At 36.1% G+C, this 16,933-nt stretch overlaps 1 protein-coding gene across 5 annotated transcripts in view; it reads left to right on the top strand.

Moving 5' to 3' along the window:
• ANKRD46 (ankyrin repeat domain 46) overlaps positions 1-16,933 on the top strand; it is a 33,618-nt gene that overhangs the window by 14,773 nt on the left and 1,912 nt on the right. For 4 of the 5 annotated variants that reach the window (XM_046010144.1, XM_046010149.1, XM_046010156.1 and 1 more), the window contains exons 2-4: positions 8,408-8,508; positions 11,094-11,431; positions 12,626-12,784. In XM_046010144.1, the coding sequence (XP_045866100.1) occupies positions 11,121-11,431; positions 12,626-12,784 (470 nt within the window). In that variant the 5' untranslated portion in view covers positions 8,408-8,508; positions 11,094-11,120. The remainder of the gene's footprint in view (positions 1-8,407; positions 8,509-11,093; positions 11,432-12,625; positions 12,785-16,933) is intronic. The other variant, XM_046010174.1, reaches the window with a different exon arrangement.

Here is a 16,933-nt window from a genome sequence, read left to right on the forward strand (position 1 = left end):
TAATGAGATTTAGATCTCCAAATAGTCCCGGAGTCATATTTATGCTGTTAATTTGCTTAGTAAACTTTTAAATTGAGGTATAATCGACATGCAACATTATGTTAGGTAAACTTTTTTTTTTTTTAAAGGAAAATTGAGCTTTATCTCAACTCTGAATTTTCACTAATTAAGAATTATTGAGAATGATAATGGTAAGTAACTGTGAAATAAAACAACACCTGGCTAGTTCATTCAGTAGAGCATTAGTCTCTTGATATCAGGATCGTGAGTTCGAGGCCCACATTGGGTGTAGAGATCTAAAATAAATAAGTAAGTAAACTTTAAAAACAAAAACAAAACAAAAGAAAAAAGAAATGAACAAAAACTTCAAAGTACTCCTTCTTGCTCTATTCTGGTTGTAGATGCTCAAGTTGTACTTGAAGCTCAGGTAGGCCACAAGGTGGCACCATTAGGTCACAGATAAAGTGCTGTTGTTGCCCAAAAAACCCTGATTTTTTAAAAAATCACTTTATTACAAAAATAATTAATATGCATGAAAGACTTCAGATCGACATTCCAGTGCTTATTTAATATCTTTATTATATAATTACAAATTATAAACTGAAGACTTCCCATGGAGGCAGGTCATTTGCTAAGAATTTTAAACATGCTAAAATTACACGGTAAAGATTTTGGAAAATACTGAAAGGTGTTAGAATAAAATAAAATATCCATGGTACCAGTACTCCATTTGTGAACAGTTAATTTTTATTTTAAGCCAATATTTTTCCAAAAGTTGAACTGAACTAAATTTTAATGCAATATAAGTAAAGTAGTACCAACATTGGAGAAAATATATAACAGAAATCCTTGTTTGGTGTTTTTTGATTTTCTGATGGAGAAAGAAAATTTTACACAAGTGTTTTCTCACTATCCCAATGAGTAAGAAATCCATGAGAATAATGACTCCAGGAATTTAGTCACTTCCTATAAAGTAGAAAATATTCCCAAATATTTTGTTGTTGTTTTCTCACACTTAGAAAAGATTACTTTGAGAAGATTGCAAAGAGTTAATTCAGAATATATGACTGAATGTTTCCTGTAAACATGTGACCGATGTTTCCTGTGAAGTAAGAAACATTTCCAGATATTTATATTGTTTTTCTGCAGTTTGAAAAATTTACTTTGAATGAAATTATTATAAGGAGTTAATTCAGAATGTGTGGGCTAGACTAATGTTTCCCTTTACGTAATCTTTGATGAAAAGTTTCCTAAACTAATTCATTATACAAAGAAGAATCTTATGAAAGCAAACTTAGTGCCGTTTGTTTTTTGCCCGTAAAATGAGGATAATTGATCATATTTACCTTTTATATAAGACTTATCTAAGGATTAAATCAATCATTCCAGGAAAAACAATTAGTGCCTGGAATATAATAACTTAGCAAATGTTAAATATTATGTATCTCATGTTGCTAAGCAGTTGTTGCATAGTAATAGCAGACGTATAAACAAATCCTTGTTTCTTTTTTCATTAAGCTTCCTTTCCTAAGAGTGTTTACTAAGTCGTACCTGATTAGCCTACTTTCAATTATTCTATGAACTTAAGCATAATGAACTGGCCTTTAGTAGCATCTTGTAATTCACACATTTCAATTAACCTCACCTTTATTGCTTTAATAAAGTTTTAATTAAGAAGCAATTGAAAGCTTGGCATTGAAGAAATCACAACATGAAGAATTTTAAACAAATCAAGTTAGACTTGGAAATATCACAAAATCAGATGTAAAGTAAAAATATATCTGTAGTAGATCCAGATCTATCTAAAAATTACTCTTTTTGAACTATGTTAATTATTTTTGAGACTTGGAAGTAAAATTCAGAAGGTTCTATTTATAAAACTTCCTCCTTCAGATGGTCTTCATACTTCTAGAATATCCTGAAAGGATAATATTGTCAATTCTTTTTTAATCTACTTTCATGCTGTCAGAAAGGGGGCTACCTCTTTTCTTTTTTAAGAACTCAAAACAAATATCCACATCTTTTGTCTTTATTTTGGACAGATAACTCCAAGGTTAAGAATTGAGATTCTAGCCATACAATCTGTGAGAATTTATTTCCCAGGCCCTTCTAAGACAGTCATCCAAAAAAATCGATAAATAGGGATTCTAAAAGGGAGTCAGATTAAAGTGAACTATAGTTTAACATGAACCATACACCAGAGTCTTTGAAGTTTTTATTGTGAGCAAAAGCAAGCATTGCATCAGGATTGCTGTCAAAGTAAAACTGTTTTCCATAAAGAAATAAGACTAGGGGCACCCAGGTGACTCAGTTGATTGAACATCCATCCGACTCTTGGTGTCAGCTCAGATCATGATCTCGGGGTTGTGGGATCAAGCTCCAAGTGGGGCCTGGTCTCAGCAGGAAGTCTGCTTAAGATTTCTTCGACTCCCTCTGTCCCTCCCCTGCCCCCCACTACATCCTCTCCCAAATAAATAAATAAATCTTTAAAAAAGAAAAGAAAAACTAATTCCACATTATAGCTGGATCCATTTGTGTCACATCTGTTAAATACATTGCCTGAGAATCCATTATGATAGGTTCTCATAATTCTCATACTGGAATCTATCATGATAGTACTAAAAATATTATTTAAAGGTCTCTTAGACTATGTTTTGTTTGTTTTTTAAGATTTACTTATTTTCGAGAGAGTGAGCAGGGGAAGGGGCAGAGAGAGGGGGAGATAAGCAGACTCCTGCTGAACTGGGAGCCCCACACCAGGGCTTGATCCCAGAACCCTGAGATAATGACTTGAGCCAAAACCAAGAGCCGGTCACTTAACCAACTGAGCCACCTAGGTGCCCCTCTCAGACTATGTTTTGATGAGCTTAAAATGTCAGTGAATTTAAATTCGAGTAATAGGAAAAATGCAAAGCAATTTTTTTAATGTGCTAAGGAATTTAATAAGAAAATTATGGAAAATTAGAATATTAAAGAATAACACTATTAAAATTATTTTTTGAAGACTGGTAATGTAGAGGTGTTCATGATACAGTAAGTAAAAAAGTTTAACATTTGCATTTATAGTATGAATTAAATATATATTCATACAGAGAAAAAAAGACTGGAGAGCCGTAGCACCAAAATAGTAATAATAGTTATTTCTAGGTAGGATTATGGGTAACTTTTATTTTCTTCTCTTTGTTCATATTTATTATCTTGATAAATTTACAATAAATTATAGGATTGGTCATAAAAAATGTTACCTTAAAATCTTGTTAAGATGGGGGTGCCTGGGTGGCTCCGTCAGTTAAGCATCTGCCTCCAGCTCAGGTCATGATCCCAGAGTCCCCGGATTGAGCCTCTCATCAGGCTCCTTGCTCAGTGCTGAGTCTGCTTCTCCAACTCTGCCCCTCAACCCGCTCGTGCTTTCTCTCTCTCTCTTTTTCTCAAATAAATAAATAAATAATTTTAAAAAATAAAATCTTTTTAAGATGAACTTAATTGAAGGTTTAATCCACAAAGAATTACTGGATTCTCCTATGTCTAGATTTCAGAAAAAATGTGCCGGGCACTATGTAATATGCAAGGATACACAGACATCTCAGACCCATTTCTTGCATTTTAGAGACAAGGTCTGGCAGGAATTTTTGCAAACAGTTGTGAACAAGCAACTGAGCTTTGTGTGATCCATTTCCTACTGATTATCTTGATAACTGCATAAAGGTGGCATATTAGAAATAGTGTAGACTAAATTTGAAGCCCACTCTGCTACTTAATAGCAGTGTGGCATTAGACTCATTAACCTCTCTGAGCCTCGGAAATTATTAAGACCACTATATTAAAGAAATATAGCTATTGAAGAAAAGCAGGCTGAAAAAATATATTATTAACATTTTGAAAAGGAATTGTTAAAATTTTGACCTGTGTAGAGCTAGATTTCTTTTAGATGTGGCTTTTTTTCTTTACCTAGTATCTGTGGATCTGTACAGCACTTGGATTCTAAGAACAGTAATTCTAAAGTGCTAGCAGTTAAGATTTAATGACTTCATTGGAAGTTCTTATTTTATGGTTCTTTGAGGTTATTTTTGTATTTTGAAACAACTGTATCCTTTTAAAAGGTTAAGAATAACCACATGAAGTATAGAGAATCCAGATTTGGGTTTCCATTTACTGTATATCGCTCTCAGTTTTAGTACTTTTCTAGGACATTAGAAAATGTAGGCAGTCCGATCTGATAATGTGTCTCTCCAGGTATGCCGTTTTTCCCTTGCATTTTGCTGAAGTGTCTGGTGCTTTGATCTCTGATCAAAGTTGCTATGTAGGCATAATGTCAGTCCGTTTGAACCAAGAATGTATCACTTAATCTTGCCTTTCCCAGTGAAAGGCAAAATGAAAAATAAATCCATACATTATGTATGGTTGGTGATACTGGATATAGAAGATGAATTTAAAGTTATATTTAATAAGTATATATTAAAATACAACAGGTTTTCTCCATTAGTTCTTACCCACCAAGAATACTATCTTAAGGTTATGTAGATATGACTCAGTATTGACATAAAAATATAAAAGAAAAATAATATTAACTAGAACTTTCTATCAAGTCAGTGACTCACATGCTTCCTCTAAAATCTCCTTATTGTTTTGTCATTTGGATTGAGACATGCGCTGTGTAGCATTAGGAGTTCTTGTTACTGACATCTAGGTGACTGCTTCCTTCCCAAGACATGACCCCCAGAGTCCGCCTTTTAACAATCCCAGGGAATTGGCCTCTGAACTAGTCACTGTCCTTCATGGACACTGTCCCTTAGGAACCAGGCTGTGGTGAACAAGGAGAGGATTTTGGGGGCTTGACTGTTCCCACAATTGACTGTTCTTGTGGGTTTTCCTCTGCCAGGAATCTGTTATTAATTTCCTTTCTTGGATGTCTTTACTCCCCACTAGAGGTCACCCCATTGCTAGATGATGCTCTGTTACCAGGGGATCAATTCTCAATGTTCCATGCAGGCTGTCTTCAGTACAGCAGAGAAGTATCTCCCCAGAACTATGCCCATCCTCAGGAAGGTAATAACTATTAATTTTTGAGTACTTAAGTCACACAATTAGTAAGTAGCTAAACCAGGTTCAAACCCCAGTTCCAGATGCATTCTGGGTGAGGGAGCCTAGCTCTTTTAACATCTTCTGACACTAGAAAAAGTGCCTGTCTAGAGTACTGTACACTCCTAGAAGTAGTCCCTCAGGAAAGTCAGACAGTATCTTAGCTCTCTCCCTCCTCCTCTTCTTGCCTTGAAAAGCAGTCTTCACTATGCTTAGATTTTATGTTCATTTACAGGGGAAAAGACTCATCCGTCTGTGAATCTGGAAAGATAGTAGTTCAGTTTTCCACTCACACATTAATATTTCTAACTCTACTTGTGGGATGGTTCTTACTGCACATTACCTTTGGTAAATACTAGGGTCCTTATTAATGCTTGATCCAACAAACTCTTCCATAAATAACCTCTCGCTATCCTGGTTGCGTGAGCCATCCAGGCATATGATTCCCAAAGAACACCTTACTTTCTCTTTTCTTTTCTTTTTTTACATGGGGACAAGAGGCACCTTCAGACTTGACTGTCTTTTTTTTTTTTTTTTTAAGATTTTGTTTGTTTATTTGAGAGAGAGAAAACACAAGTAGGGGGGAAGGGCAGAAGAGAAGCAGACTCAGCAGGGCTTGATCCCAAGACCCTGGGACCAGGACCAGAGCTGAAGGCAGATGCTTAACTGACTAAGCCACCCAGGCACCCCATCAATTTTCATTTAAGCCCAAATCTTTAAACCTCCACACCAGCAATTAAACTCCTGGCCGTTTGTCCTTAGAGAAATGAAGACGTCCGTTCACATAAAAACATATACCTGAATGTTTTAGAAGCTTAATAACACCCCGAAACTGGAGACAACCAGATGTCCTTCAAAGGGTGAATGGCTAAACAAGCTCTGGTGCATCCATACCATGGAATACTACTCCACAAGAGAAAAGAATCATACTATTGATACACACTACAACCTGAATGAATCTTCAGAGAATTATGTTGAGTGAGAAAAAAATGCCAACCCCAAAAGGTTATATACTGTTTGGTTCCATTTATATAACATTCTTGAAATGACAGAATTCTAGAAATGGAAGGCAGGATAGTGGTTTCCAGGGGATAAGGTGGGGTGAGGGTGGAAGGGAAATAGGTGTGGCTGTAAAAGGGCAATATGAGAGAGCTCTGTGGTGATGGAAATGTTCTAGATCTTGATTATCAATGTCAGTATCCTAGTTGTGATATTAGAGTTTTGTGAGATATTAACATCGGGGGAAACTGGGTTAAAGTACACAGGATCTCTTTGTACTATTTCTTTGAACTTCGTGTGAAATCTACAATTATTTCAAAAAGTTTAATTAAAAAATCTTTAGTCCTCTTCACTCCTTGAAGCATAGTTAATATGTGTTCTGAGTATTACTTTCATAACTTTTTGAGAAGCTATTAATAGATTTCTAGTGATTAGGTTCTAAATGGGGTGTTAGACATTTTCTTGGCAGGTTTCAAGTATAATTAGGTCTAAAGCATTTGTGTAATATTAAATTTGAAATCACATAAATCTGTAATTTGATCAAATGTATTTTCTTACAGGACTTGTCATCAAAAGAAAGTGGCAGAAGCATTGTCTTGTGAACTTAAACTTTCTTATGAACTTTTTAAAAAGTTTTTATTTAAATCCCAGTTAACTAACATAGTGTAATACTAATTTCAGGTATACAATATAGCAATTCAACACTTCATACAACACCCAGTGCTCATCACAACAAGTACACTCCTTAATCCCCATCACCTATTTAGTCCATCCCCCCACCCACTCCCCTTACGGTCACCATCAGGTTAGGAACTTTCTTACGAATTTAACAGGTCATTTAAAGGGGTAACTATTTAATCTATAATTCTATCTCCAAATGAGAAGCAAAGTTTGTCCTTTTCATAATGTGAACCCCACTATCTTCAGAATAACATCTGCGGCATTTTAACATTGAAAATCGTGTATTAGAGGTAGTCTTTAGTCATGAAGATTCAGCCTCCAGTGATTAGGATAAGAAAGTAAAGGTACTGGGGCACCTGGGTGGCTCAGTGGGTTAAGCCTCTGCCTTCGGCTCAGGTCATGATCTCAGGGTCCTGGGATCGAGCCCCACATCGGGCTCTCTGCTCAACGGGTGCTTCCTCCTCTCTCTCTGCCTGCCTCTCTGCCTACTTGTGATCTCTGTCTGTCAAATAAATAAATAAAAATCTTTAAAAAAAAAAAGTAAAGGTACTATACTTTGGATGAACTCAGAATATTTGTGATTAGAAATTGATTAGAAGGTGATTAAGTGGCTGTAATTTGAAGTTTGTTTAAATTGGTACATATAATTTGTCAGCCCTCATCTTTTAGTCTGACAGTGACAACTCTTATGATACAACCTGATTTATGTATTTAAATGGAGCCTCATAAGATACCATTAATTATTTCTTGTACAAGTTTATTTAAAGGGATTTGATAATATTGAGCATGAATAACCAATAAAAGCTTAATCTGAATCTTAGCCTGAGTCACAAATTTGAGATTTAGTCTTTATACCCTGCCACTTAGCATAGTATCTGCCATATTTTGAGCACATAGTAAATGTTAGTTTCATGAATTTACATTGATTTTTTTGTGGTCCCTGCTGCCTGTGCATGACCCTACTTCTGCAATCCCTTTAAGGGGCAGACAAGGTACTTGAGATGTCTCTTAGTGCAGAGGGCAAACGTGAGGGGGTCCCAGCAAGAGCATGAAGGTGGGACAACAGCATGTTTCAGGAGGAGCATGGTCTGGCATGTGGAAAAGTCTGCAGATAGATTTGGGGCCACTGAAGAGCAAAAGGGGCGGAGGATCAATCTCATAGGGAGATTTAAGTATCAGCATTCAGGATGGATTAGAAATATTTTTCCTTAAATGTATCCTGTTTGGTTTAAATATAAATATTGGCTGTTTTTACTTTTCCCCCATAGCATTTTATTTCTAGAAATGCTTTTGTGGGCTACTGTGAGATCTAGCCACTATGTATAATATGAAAAATAGGCATTCTGAATTCCAGTGACTTAGAATGAATTTTCAGAGTCCAGTTTGTCCTCTACTAGTGGCACATAATTTGATTCTTTTTCTTTTATCTTGTTAGCCATGCTTTCTTGTTTGGGGCAACAGAGCCACCCCTTAGGAGGCCTTCTTCACTACTTTATCACTTGTCAGTTACTACTAGCCTCACAAATTGATGCTTTACCAGTAGATTTTCCGGAGAATATTCACGGAGCCCACCAGCTTGTCTGTGTTTAATAGAACAGCTAGACTTATGTCACACCCTTATTATAACTGAAGTTTTTGTTTACTGTAGATCCTTGTTGTCACATTTCTGGATATTCTGTTGAACCTTCTTAAGAATTCAGAGAAACTGCTGGGTGACCCCTGAAAGAAAGATCTAATCTTCAGGCTTACGTGAGTATTTTTCTGCTGTCAACTTCCTCACAATATGTGAAAGCTACGATACCTTGTTTTATGGCCTATTCAATTCTGTGATCAAGATGAAATATGTTATCTACCATTGGCCTTATTTAATTTGGGGGCAAAGTTAGTTTCTCAAGGACACAAAGAAAATCACAAAATATACCACACTTATTCTCACTTAAAAAATAAACAAACAACAAAGGCTTTTTATCCCCCCCACTGAGCCAACATTTAAAAGAATCCCAAGTCTTCAAACCACAAGAATTCTTACTGTGTTAGAACCAAAAATATCAAGTTTGTTTTTCATTATCTGTTCTTATAGAATTTAACCAAAAGACAGTATCTCTTGAAAAGCACTTGATATGTGGTATTTTATTTTTTTAAAATGCTTCTGATAACTTTGTCCTTTTTAATGATCTAATCCAGTGAATATGGTAGGGGAAAATAGGGAGGTTACCCTCAAAAGAAAATTCTTGACTATTTTATTTTATTAATTAATTTTTTTTAAGATTCTATTTATTTACTTGACAGACAGAGATCACAAGTAGGCAGAGAAAGAGTGGGGTAAGCAGACTCCCTGCTGAGCAGAGAGCCAGAGGCAGGGCTCAATCCCAGGACCTGAGCCGAAGGCAGAGGCCTAACCCACTGAGCCACCCAGGCACCCCAATTCTTGACCATTTTAAAGAGTAATTTCTTCTTAATGGGTTGATTTCTTTAAAAAGCATTATATAGTGTCATAATCTGAAATCTGTTTTATCTTGATCTCTGTAGTTCTTAATCCTTAGCAGATTTTTCCCATATTTAGAATTATCCTTAACAACAACTTCTCACCTGTTATATGCAGCATGTCATTAAGTTGTGCTAATTCTATCTTCTCTATCCCTCTCCATTGTGATCCCTTCTCTCTGCCACTGCCTTAGATCAGGCTGTCATCATTTCTTAGTGACCTGCTGATCTTCCAGTCTCCAGCCTCAACCCCCTCTAAACTAACCTTTCCTTCTGACAGAGTAATCTTTCTGAAAGACTAATATAATAAGACCATGCCATTTCCTTGGGTTGAAATCTTTCAGTGACTCCTTACTAAAATTCAGTATAATAACCCTTACAAAGAGTTGTTAGGAAGATTAAATAAAATTCATTAGACACCCTTGGTACAATGCCTGCCTTGGAACAGGCCTTCAGTTTGTGTTAATATTTTCCCTTTGCACAGAGAACCCATGAAACCAGCAGAGCTCTGGTGGAAAGTAGCCCACATCTAGAAGGACCGTGGCTCTGCTGGGAAACCAGGCTAAAAGGAATGGTGGCCAAGAATCTCAACAAACTCCATAGCCATGCTTTCCTGAATCCCCGTGAGGTTAGACACAAGAATAGATTGGTCTAACATCCAGTTCTATCAGTGTTCCAGAAAGAAAGACTTTGTCTGACAAATTACAAGCCAACCCTGTCTGTGACTCAGTTTTTGTAACTCTAGAGTGAGGGAGTCGTCTCTGTAAACACATTGGTCTCTGCCTTTGTGTTTTCTTCTTTTGATTTGTTTTCTCTTCAGTTTCTTAGCAAGATTTCTTTTGTCAGACTTTAACTTTCCTTAAATGAACCAAGAGGAGGTCAGGGAGAGAGAGAGAGAGAGAGAGAGAGAGAGAGACACACACACACACACACACACACAAACACCCCACCCCCATCCCCCCACCCCCGCCCCAAGAGACTGCTGGGGTAGTGAAGTATCAGTGAAAGAGGTGTGGACACACTGGGGAGGCTAGGTTTTTCAGATGGCCTAATTTTGCAGAGTGGAAACAGTTGGGATTGCTGCCTTTGTTTAGCCTCTATTCCCAAACAGACCTATTTTTCTTCGTCTCAGTCTTCAGACAGTGGGAGTTTGGCAAAATCAGATATTTAGATAACCACAGAATAGCAAAATAGAATCAATACTATAAAAAAGTCTGAATTGATTTCATGGTATTTCTGATTTCTCAATTCAGTTTGTTCCTTTTCTTAGCTTTTCTCTTTCTATGAAAATTGAAGTTTCTGCTATAGACAAAGCATTCAGCAGTCTTTATTAAATATGAATAAGCTATTTCATGGTTTTTTCTTACTGATTTAATTAACTTTTGAGTAGGTAGTTCTGTTTACCGTGTAGAATATCTTAAATATGATAAAAAGCACATATGGGAAAGAGAGTTACTTTGTTTTAAATAAGAATCTATACCAGCAGTAGCGTGTGTTTGAAGTTTAAGGGTCTCATTATGTATGTCTTCTGGCAATGCAATAACCTTAAATCTAAGCAATTATATCTTGCTTAGTTTTTAAAACTTCTTAATCTTTTGCCTAATAAAAAGCAAAATAGAGCTTTATAGTAATTTATTTGCAATTTTGATCAAGTGGATATGAAGAAAATAAGACATTTTTAATGAGAAATAAAATATAATTGATAACTTTGTTGTTGTTTCTGTTTGCTGAGGTGATTTATTAGAGGCAGGAGGCCAAGAAGGATAAGAAATAGTGCTTCTCTAAATGACTTCATTGTCTTGATTTAGTTTGGCTTCTCTGAATCTCGCTCACCTCATATTTCATTACAGGCATAGTCCATCCACTCCATCAGAATAATGTCCTACGTTTTTGTAAATGATTCGTCTCAGACTAATGTGCCCTTGCTACAAGCCTGTATTGATGGAGACTTTAACTATTCCAAGCGGCTTTTGGAAAGTGGCTTTGACCCAAATATTCGTGACAGCAGGGGCAGAACTGGCCTTCACCTCGCAGCAGCCAGAGGGAATGTAGACATCTGCCAGCTGTTGCATAAATTTGGTGCTGATCTTCTGGCCACAGATTATCAAGGAAACACAGCTCTTCATCTCTGTGGCCATGTGGATACTATTCAATTCTTAGTTTCCAATGGACTCAAAATTGATATTTGGTAAGTGCTCTTTGGTTTTTGAAGTCTAGTCATTTCTTCCCATTAGTTGGTCAACCAGTGGTCCAATCTCAGAGTCTGTTGATTCTGCTTTCTCATTGATCAGCTGCAGTGACAAGTTCAACAAGGCATGGAGGACAAGGTAATCTTGTTAGGGGAGTGAGAAAACGAGAGGCTGACTTCTAGATTTATGCTGAAGTAGTACAGGTTTTTCTGTGAAAACAGTGGAGAGGTTCTGCTACCAATTGTTGCGTATTGACAGATAAGAGAAAAAGAAGGGAAAAACTAACTTTTGTTGAAAACGTGTTATGGACCAGGTGCTGTGTTTACTTACATTAGCTCATTTAATCCTTAGAATGAATAACTCTTGAGGTTGGTGTTATCTTCATTTTACAAATGCAGCATTTGAGACAAGAAGGGTTTAAACAAAGAAGAGGTCACACAGCAGGAATTTGAACCTAGTTCTGCCTGATTCCAAATTGTTTTTCTTCTATCGTATAATATTCCATGCTGGCTTCATAAACTCTCTGGGTCTCAGAGTCCTTTTTATACTGAACAGTTTGAAGAAGTAGTGTTTGTTTTAATGATACCTTGTCTCAGAGTGGGAAAGATGTGAGACCATCTTTAAAACTGAGCTTGACCTTACACTCTTATGTTGCATTGATTTATTGGTGCTCTGCTGTCCCTAAATCTGAAAAAGGCAGCAAACGTAATGGACAAATGTGGTGCGAATTGGCTTTGGGATTCACTATTACTTGGCTCTTTTCTCTTATTAGGGTTCAATAGCTAGGTGAGCCAGAGCAGCTTATTTGGTTGCTTTGGGCTTTTATTTGATTTTAATTCTTAGACTTTTTAAAAAAAAAAAAAAAAAACGCTCTATTGCCATAAAATATAAATGTCAGGTAATAATGAATCTAGAACCTAGAACTTTGCAGTTAGTTTCTAAGAAAATGCCCTCTTTTTCTTTGGTTTATTCTCATTTATTTACTCTTTTGCCTATATATTCTTTTTCCTTTTTCCCTATAAGGAAAAATTAGCTTAATTCAAAATTCAAATTCCAGTTCAGTCATTGGATCTGCTCTGGACTTTGAGTTAATTTGGCCCATTTCTTTGTCACTGAGAGCTAAACAAGTGGGTACTAATGATATAATCCACCTGTAATGATGACCTCTTTATATTTATGAACTTTTTTTTAAGTAATCATCAAGGTGCTACACCCTTGGTTCTGGCAAAGCGCAGAGGAGTGAATAAAGATGTCATTCGATTGCTGGAATCTTTGGAAGAACAAGAGGTAAAAGGATTTAACAGAGGAACTCACTCAAAACTGGAGACCATGCAGACAGCTGAGAGTGAAAGGTACTTAACAATGTAATTTTTTAAGGGACAAGTCACTTTAAGTCTTTGGATCTTTTATGATAACTTTGTGAGCTTTCTATTTATTTGCTTTCAAGTACAGAGCTTTGATACTTTCTTTGAACTTTATATAGGTTCGTATGGCTCCAGATTACAATTGAGAAGCTATTAACAGAAAGTACTACGTGCCCACATGCACGTAATGTTCTGTTAGTCCCTGTGCAAAGAAGCCTTGCAGTATTGTCAGCACGAGGGAGAAGAGGTGGTTAAGAGCTGAATATGAGGGAAAGAAACAGGAGTTTGCGAACTTTAAGTGCAGGTCACAAACAGAATGGAATTGCGGAAAGCGGGAGAAGGATAAGTAAGGCTAAAACTTGGACAACATTAGAAAAGACTGGAAAGGCCATTTCAAAGGCAAAGTGGAGCGCTGAGGAAAAGTAAAACAGGAGGAGAGAAATGAAAATTTAACACACAATTCAGGAATGTGAAAGTGAAAGCAACTTTCCCATGATTTGGAACAAATGAAATTTGGTCTCCTGTAAGTAACTGAAGCTAAGATATAGTGACTGACAGGCCTTCAGTATCTCATCATTTCTCACCTAGAAGCAGTTTACAACACGGTTCAGGGAGCTCTGAAAAGGTGACAAATCATCTTTTCTCCTGGCCCCACTAGCGCAATAGGTAAAGTCCATAGTTCAGACTGAGTTGTACTAGCATGGAGTCTGGTTGATTGCCACAGAGTTTCAGGCTTCCAGGTAATTACAAGGTAGGACAGGTGATGAACCTGCTATTGTCTCCTCCCAAAATTTTCAATGGAATATTTTTCAAGGGCTCTCATTAGCTGTTGACCCAGTAGTTTGACTAATCAGGACTTGGAAATAGGATCATATGCTCCACTTAGACTGTTAAGATCATTGTTTCTGTGAGTTCTAATTGAAATTGTCTATTTTTTTTATAGTTGACCCTTAATTTGATTCCTTTGTACCAGTGATTGCTTTCCTTTCCTTCATGTGCTGGCTGGTGTACTCTTTAGGAACCATGAATTCTACTCTCAAGCTTCAGACTGTTTGTTTAGATACTTCCAAGAACTTATTACTGTCCAAAGAAATTAAAGAGTTTTACTTCTAGAACAGTGCATGCTGCTCATGAGTTATCACTGAAAATTGACACGTAGATAAAATAAGAAGTCCAAGATATATTGCAAGCTCTTTTGCTCCCACCTGTGTACTCTGAATTGGCAGAATTCCATAATCAATATGCCAACACTGAGTTTTCTATCATTTGTTGAAGATTGTGTTATTCCAAAATATCTTGAAATTTATTTTCATAAATACTTTAAGCCTCTTTACCATGAAAAAAGTCCAAGAATGTGCTTTTGCTTGGTATGTTCTGGGGACCTTGCTTGCTATATTTTGTTAATAGCCAGTTTCTTGGCATCTCCTTATCAGAAATATACTTCTAACTTTATTTTGCCTAGGTAGTGATTACTTACTAAGTAGCAGAAATAATTGGTCGTTTGAGCTGCTCCATATGAAATATTGACTCCTGCTTCTCTCACATACCTGTCATTTCCTTTAGCATAACGATTTGTATTATTTATAGCATTGTGTAAAGCCAGTTCTTAAAAAATTGAATTACTAATGCTTGTACTATCTGGTGGCCCTACCTTATTCCTGCCCTTCAGTATCATGGCAGACATGTGGTAGTTGAAGTTTAAATTAAAAAAACTTAAGGACAGCATCATTGGTCATTAAGGAAATGCATAGCAAAGCCATAGTGGGTTACCACTTCATACCAGTAGGATGGCTATAGTCAAAAAGATGGAACAGCAAAAAGTATTGGTAAGGATGTTGAGAAACTGGAACCCTCGTACATTGCTGGTGGGAATGTAGAATAGCAGAGCTGCTTTGGAGAACAGTCTGGCAGTTGTCAAAAAGCTACACAGAGTTACCGTATGACCCAACAGTTCCACTTTAGGTATATACCTAAGAAAATTGAAAACCTGGGTTCATACAAAAACTTGTGCACAAATGTTTATAGCAGTATTATTTATAATAGCCCAAAGGTGGAAACCACCCAAAAGTCCATCAACTGATAAATGGATAAACAAAATGTCATCTGTGCATCTAGTGGAATATTCTACCATAAAAAGGAATGAACTACTGATATGTGCTACAAGTGTCAATGAGCTTTAAAAGCATCCTCCATAAAAGAAGCTGGTTAAAAAAGCCATATATTATATAATTATGTTTATATGAAATGTTTGGAATTGGCAAAAAGAAAGTAGGTTAGTGGTTGCCAGGAGCTAATGGAAGTGGCAATGGGAAGTGACTGCTAAAGGGTAAGGGGTTGATTATAGAGGTGATTAAAATGTTCTGACATCAGTGGAGATGGTTGTATAACTTTGTCAATATACTAAAAAAAAAACAAAACACCTTATTGTACAAGATGAATTTTATATGTGAACTATACTGATAGAAAAAGTTAGGGAATAAAGCTTAATGGGATTGGCTAGCACGTGGCATTGTGGCAAAGCTGTGTGATGATTAGCAGAACATAAAGCAAGTTTTGAATGTACTCAGTATTTTCCATCACTCTTAGGATTCTCTGAGACGTAGCATGAATTAAGGGTCTATAAATCAAGATGATGAAAAATATTTTCCCACTCCACCATACATCCTAAATTTAATAGTTATTTTTAAATTTATGGGTATAGGATGACAAAGACACCGTAGATGACACATGTACAAAAAAACTACTGCACATGAGCATTCGTAGAAAACATTTCACTGGATAAGGTCACTATGGAAAATTCTGATTGGCAGAGCTTCTTGAGCTCCTAGAGATTGCTCAGCAGAATTCTCATTTTATATCTAACATCTTTGAACATGAGATCACATCACCTTGGACATTCACTATACTTCATACAAGTCCGAATTAACCTCTCCTGAACTTCTTTATCTAATCATGGTATCATGTGTTTAAACCTTCTCAAAGTTCCAATCTTACTTTTGAACTTCAGTTTTCTTAAATTTTTGTATTCATGTAGACACCCACTGAAAATGTCTTTTCTTATTTAGAGAATAAACATCTTTTAATATAGAAGAAAGAAAAGCTTGGATATCAAGCAGAGTGGCCAATTAGGAAGTCAGCTTCCTATGATTAGAAAAGACCTCTAATACTAGTAAATGCTGAAGAATGTCTGGTTAAGTGTCAAGAAGTAAAGTAAAATTATAGGTTAAATAAAAATGCCAGTTTGTAAGATACTGTTTTATTTTGTTTCCATTGTTCTGTGCCCAGACAGTTGGAAGAATATGAAGAGAAGGGTTTTAGGAAGGGTGGTAAATGACCTTTTATAAGGAATAGATAGTTGATACATAGGATTATGGTGATTGTGGCTTTAATCTAAATGATACCCTGTTATTGGACCTGCATTTTGTGACATCATTGTGGGTGCTAATCGCTCTGAGCTTTAAATTCTTCACAGTGTGGCCATCCACATATCAAAGTCAGATACCCTGTTTTCTACTTTCAGGGGTCTTATTTCTCATTGATAAAGTTCTGAAAACCAGAATTATTCTTATGGCTTTTGTGCTACCTTATTACCTATTGTGCTACCTAGATTCAGCCTTTATGCAGAAACAAAATTAATTTATTTTGTGTTATTGTACAAGAGAGAACTACAACCAGTGGGTGGAAGCTATTAAGAATTCCTAATGACTAGGCTTGTTTAGATGTTCAACAGACTGAGCCAAGTGTCCATTTTTAGAGGATTACAGTTAAAAGAAGTAATTCCTTCATTGTTCAGATAATTAAACTAAAAGTTAATGAAAATTCCCTTTTGACTTTAAGATTCATGCACTGTGTAAAAGTGAATCTAAAAATCATTTTTAGATTTACCCATCTTTGCTTATTTTCATTAATATGAATTCTTAAAATAGGAATCTTTGTTTTGAATTCTTCTAAATTTAAAGTAACTTAGATACTAAGAGTTTAAAACAACTCATTTGACCTACAGTCAAGACTTCTGCTTGGGACCTTTTCATTAGAAAAGGATTTTTGACTCTAACTCTGCTGAATACCAAACCAAGAAACATAATCATTGCAGCTTAATTGGCAGTTGAATGTAGATTGTCCTGATACATGCAGTAC

Source organism: Meles meles, chromosome 1 (genome assembly GCF_922984935.1).
Source record: "Meles meles chromosome 1, mMelMel3.1 paternal haplotype, whole genome shotgun sequence".
NCBI classification, from domain to species: domain Eukaryota; kingdom Metazoa; phylum Chordata; class Mammalia; order Carnivora; family Mustelidae; genus Meles; species Meles meles.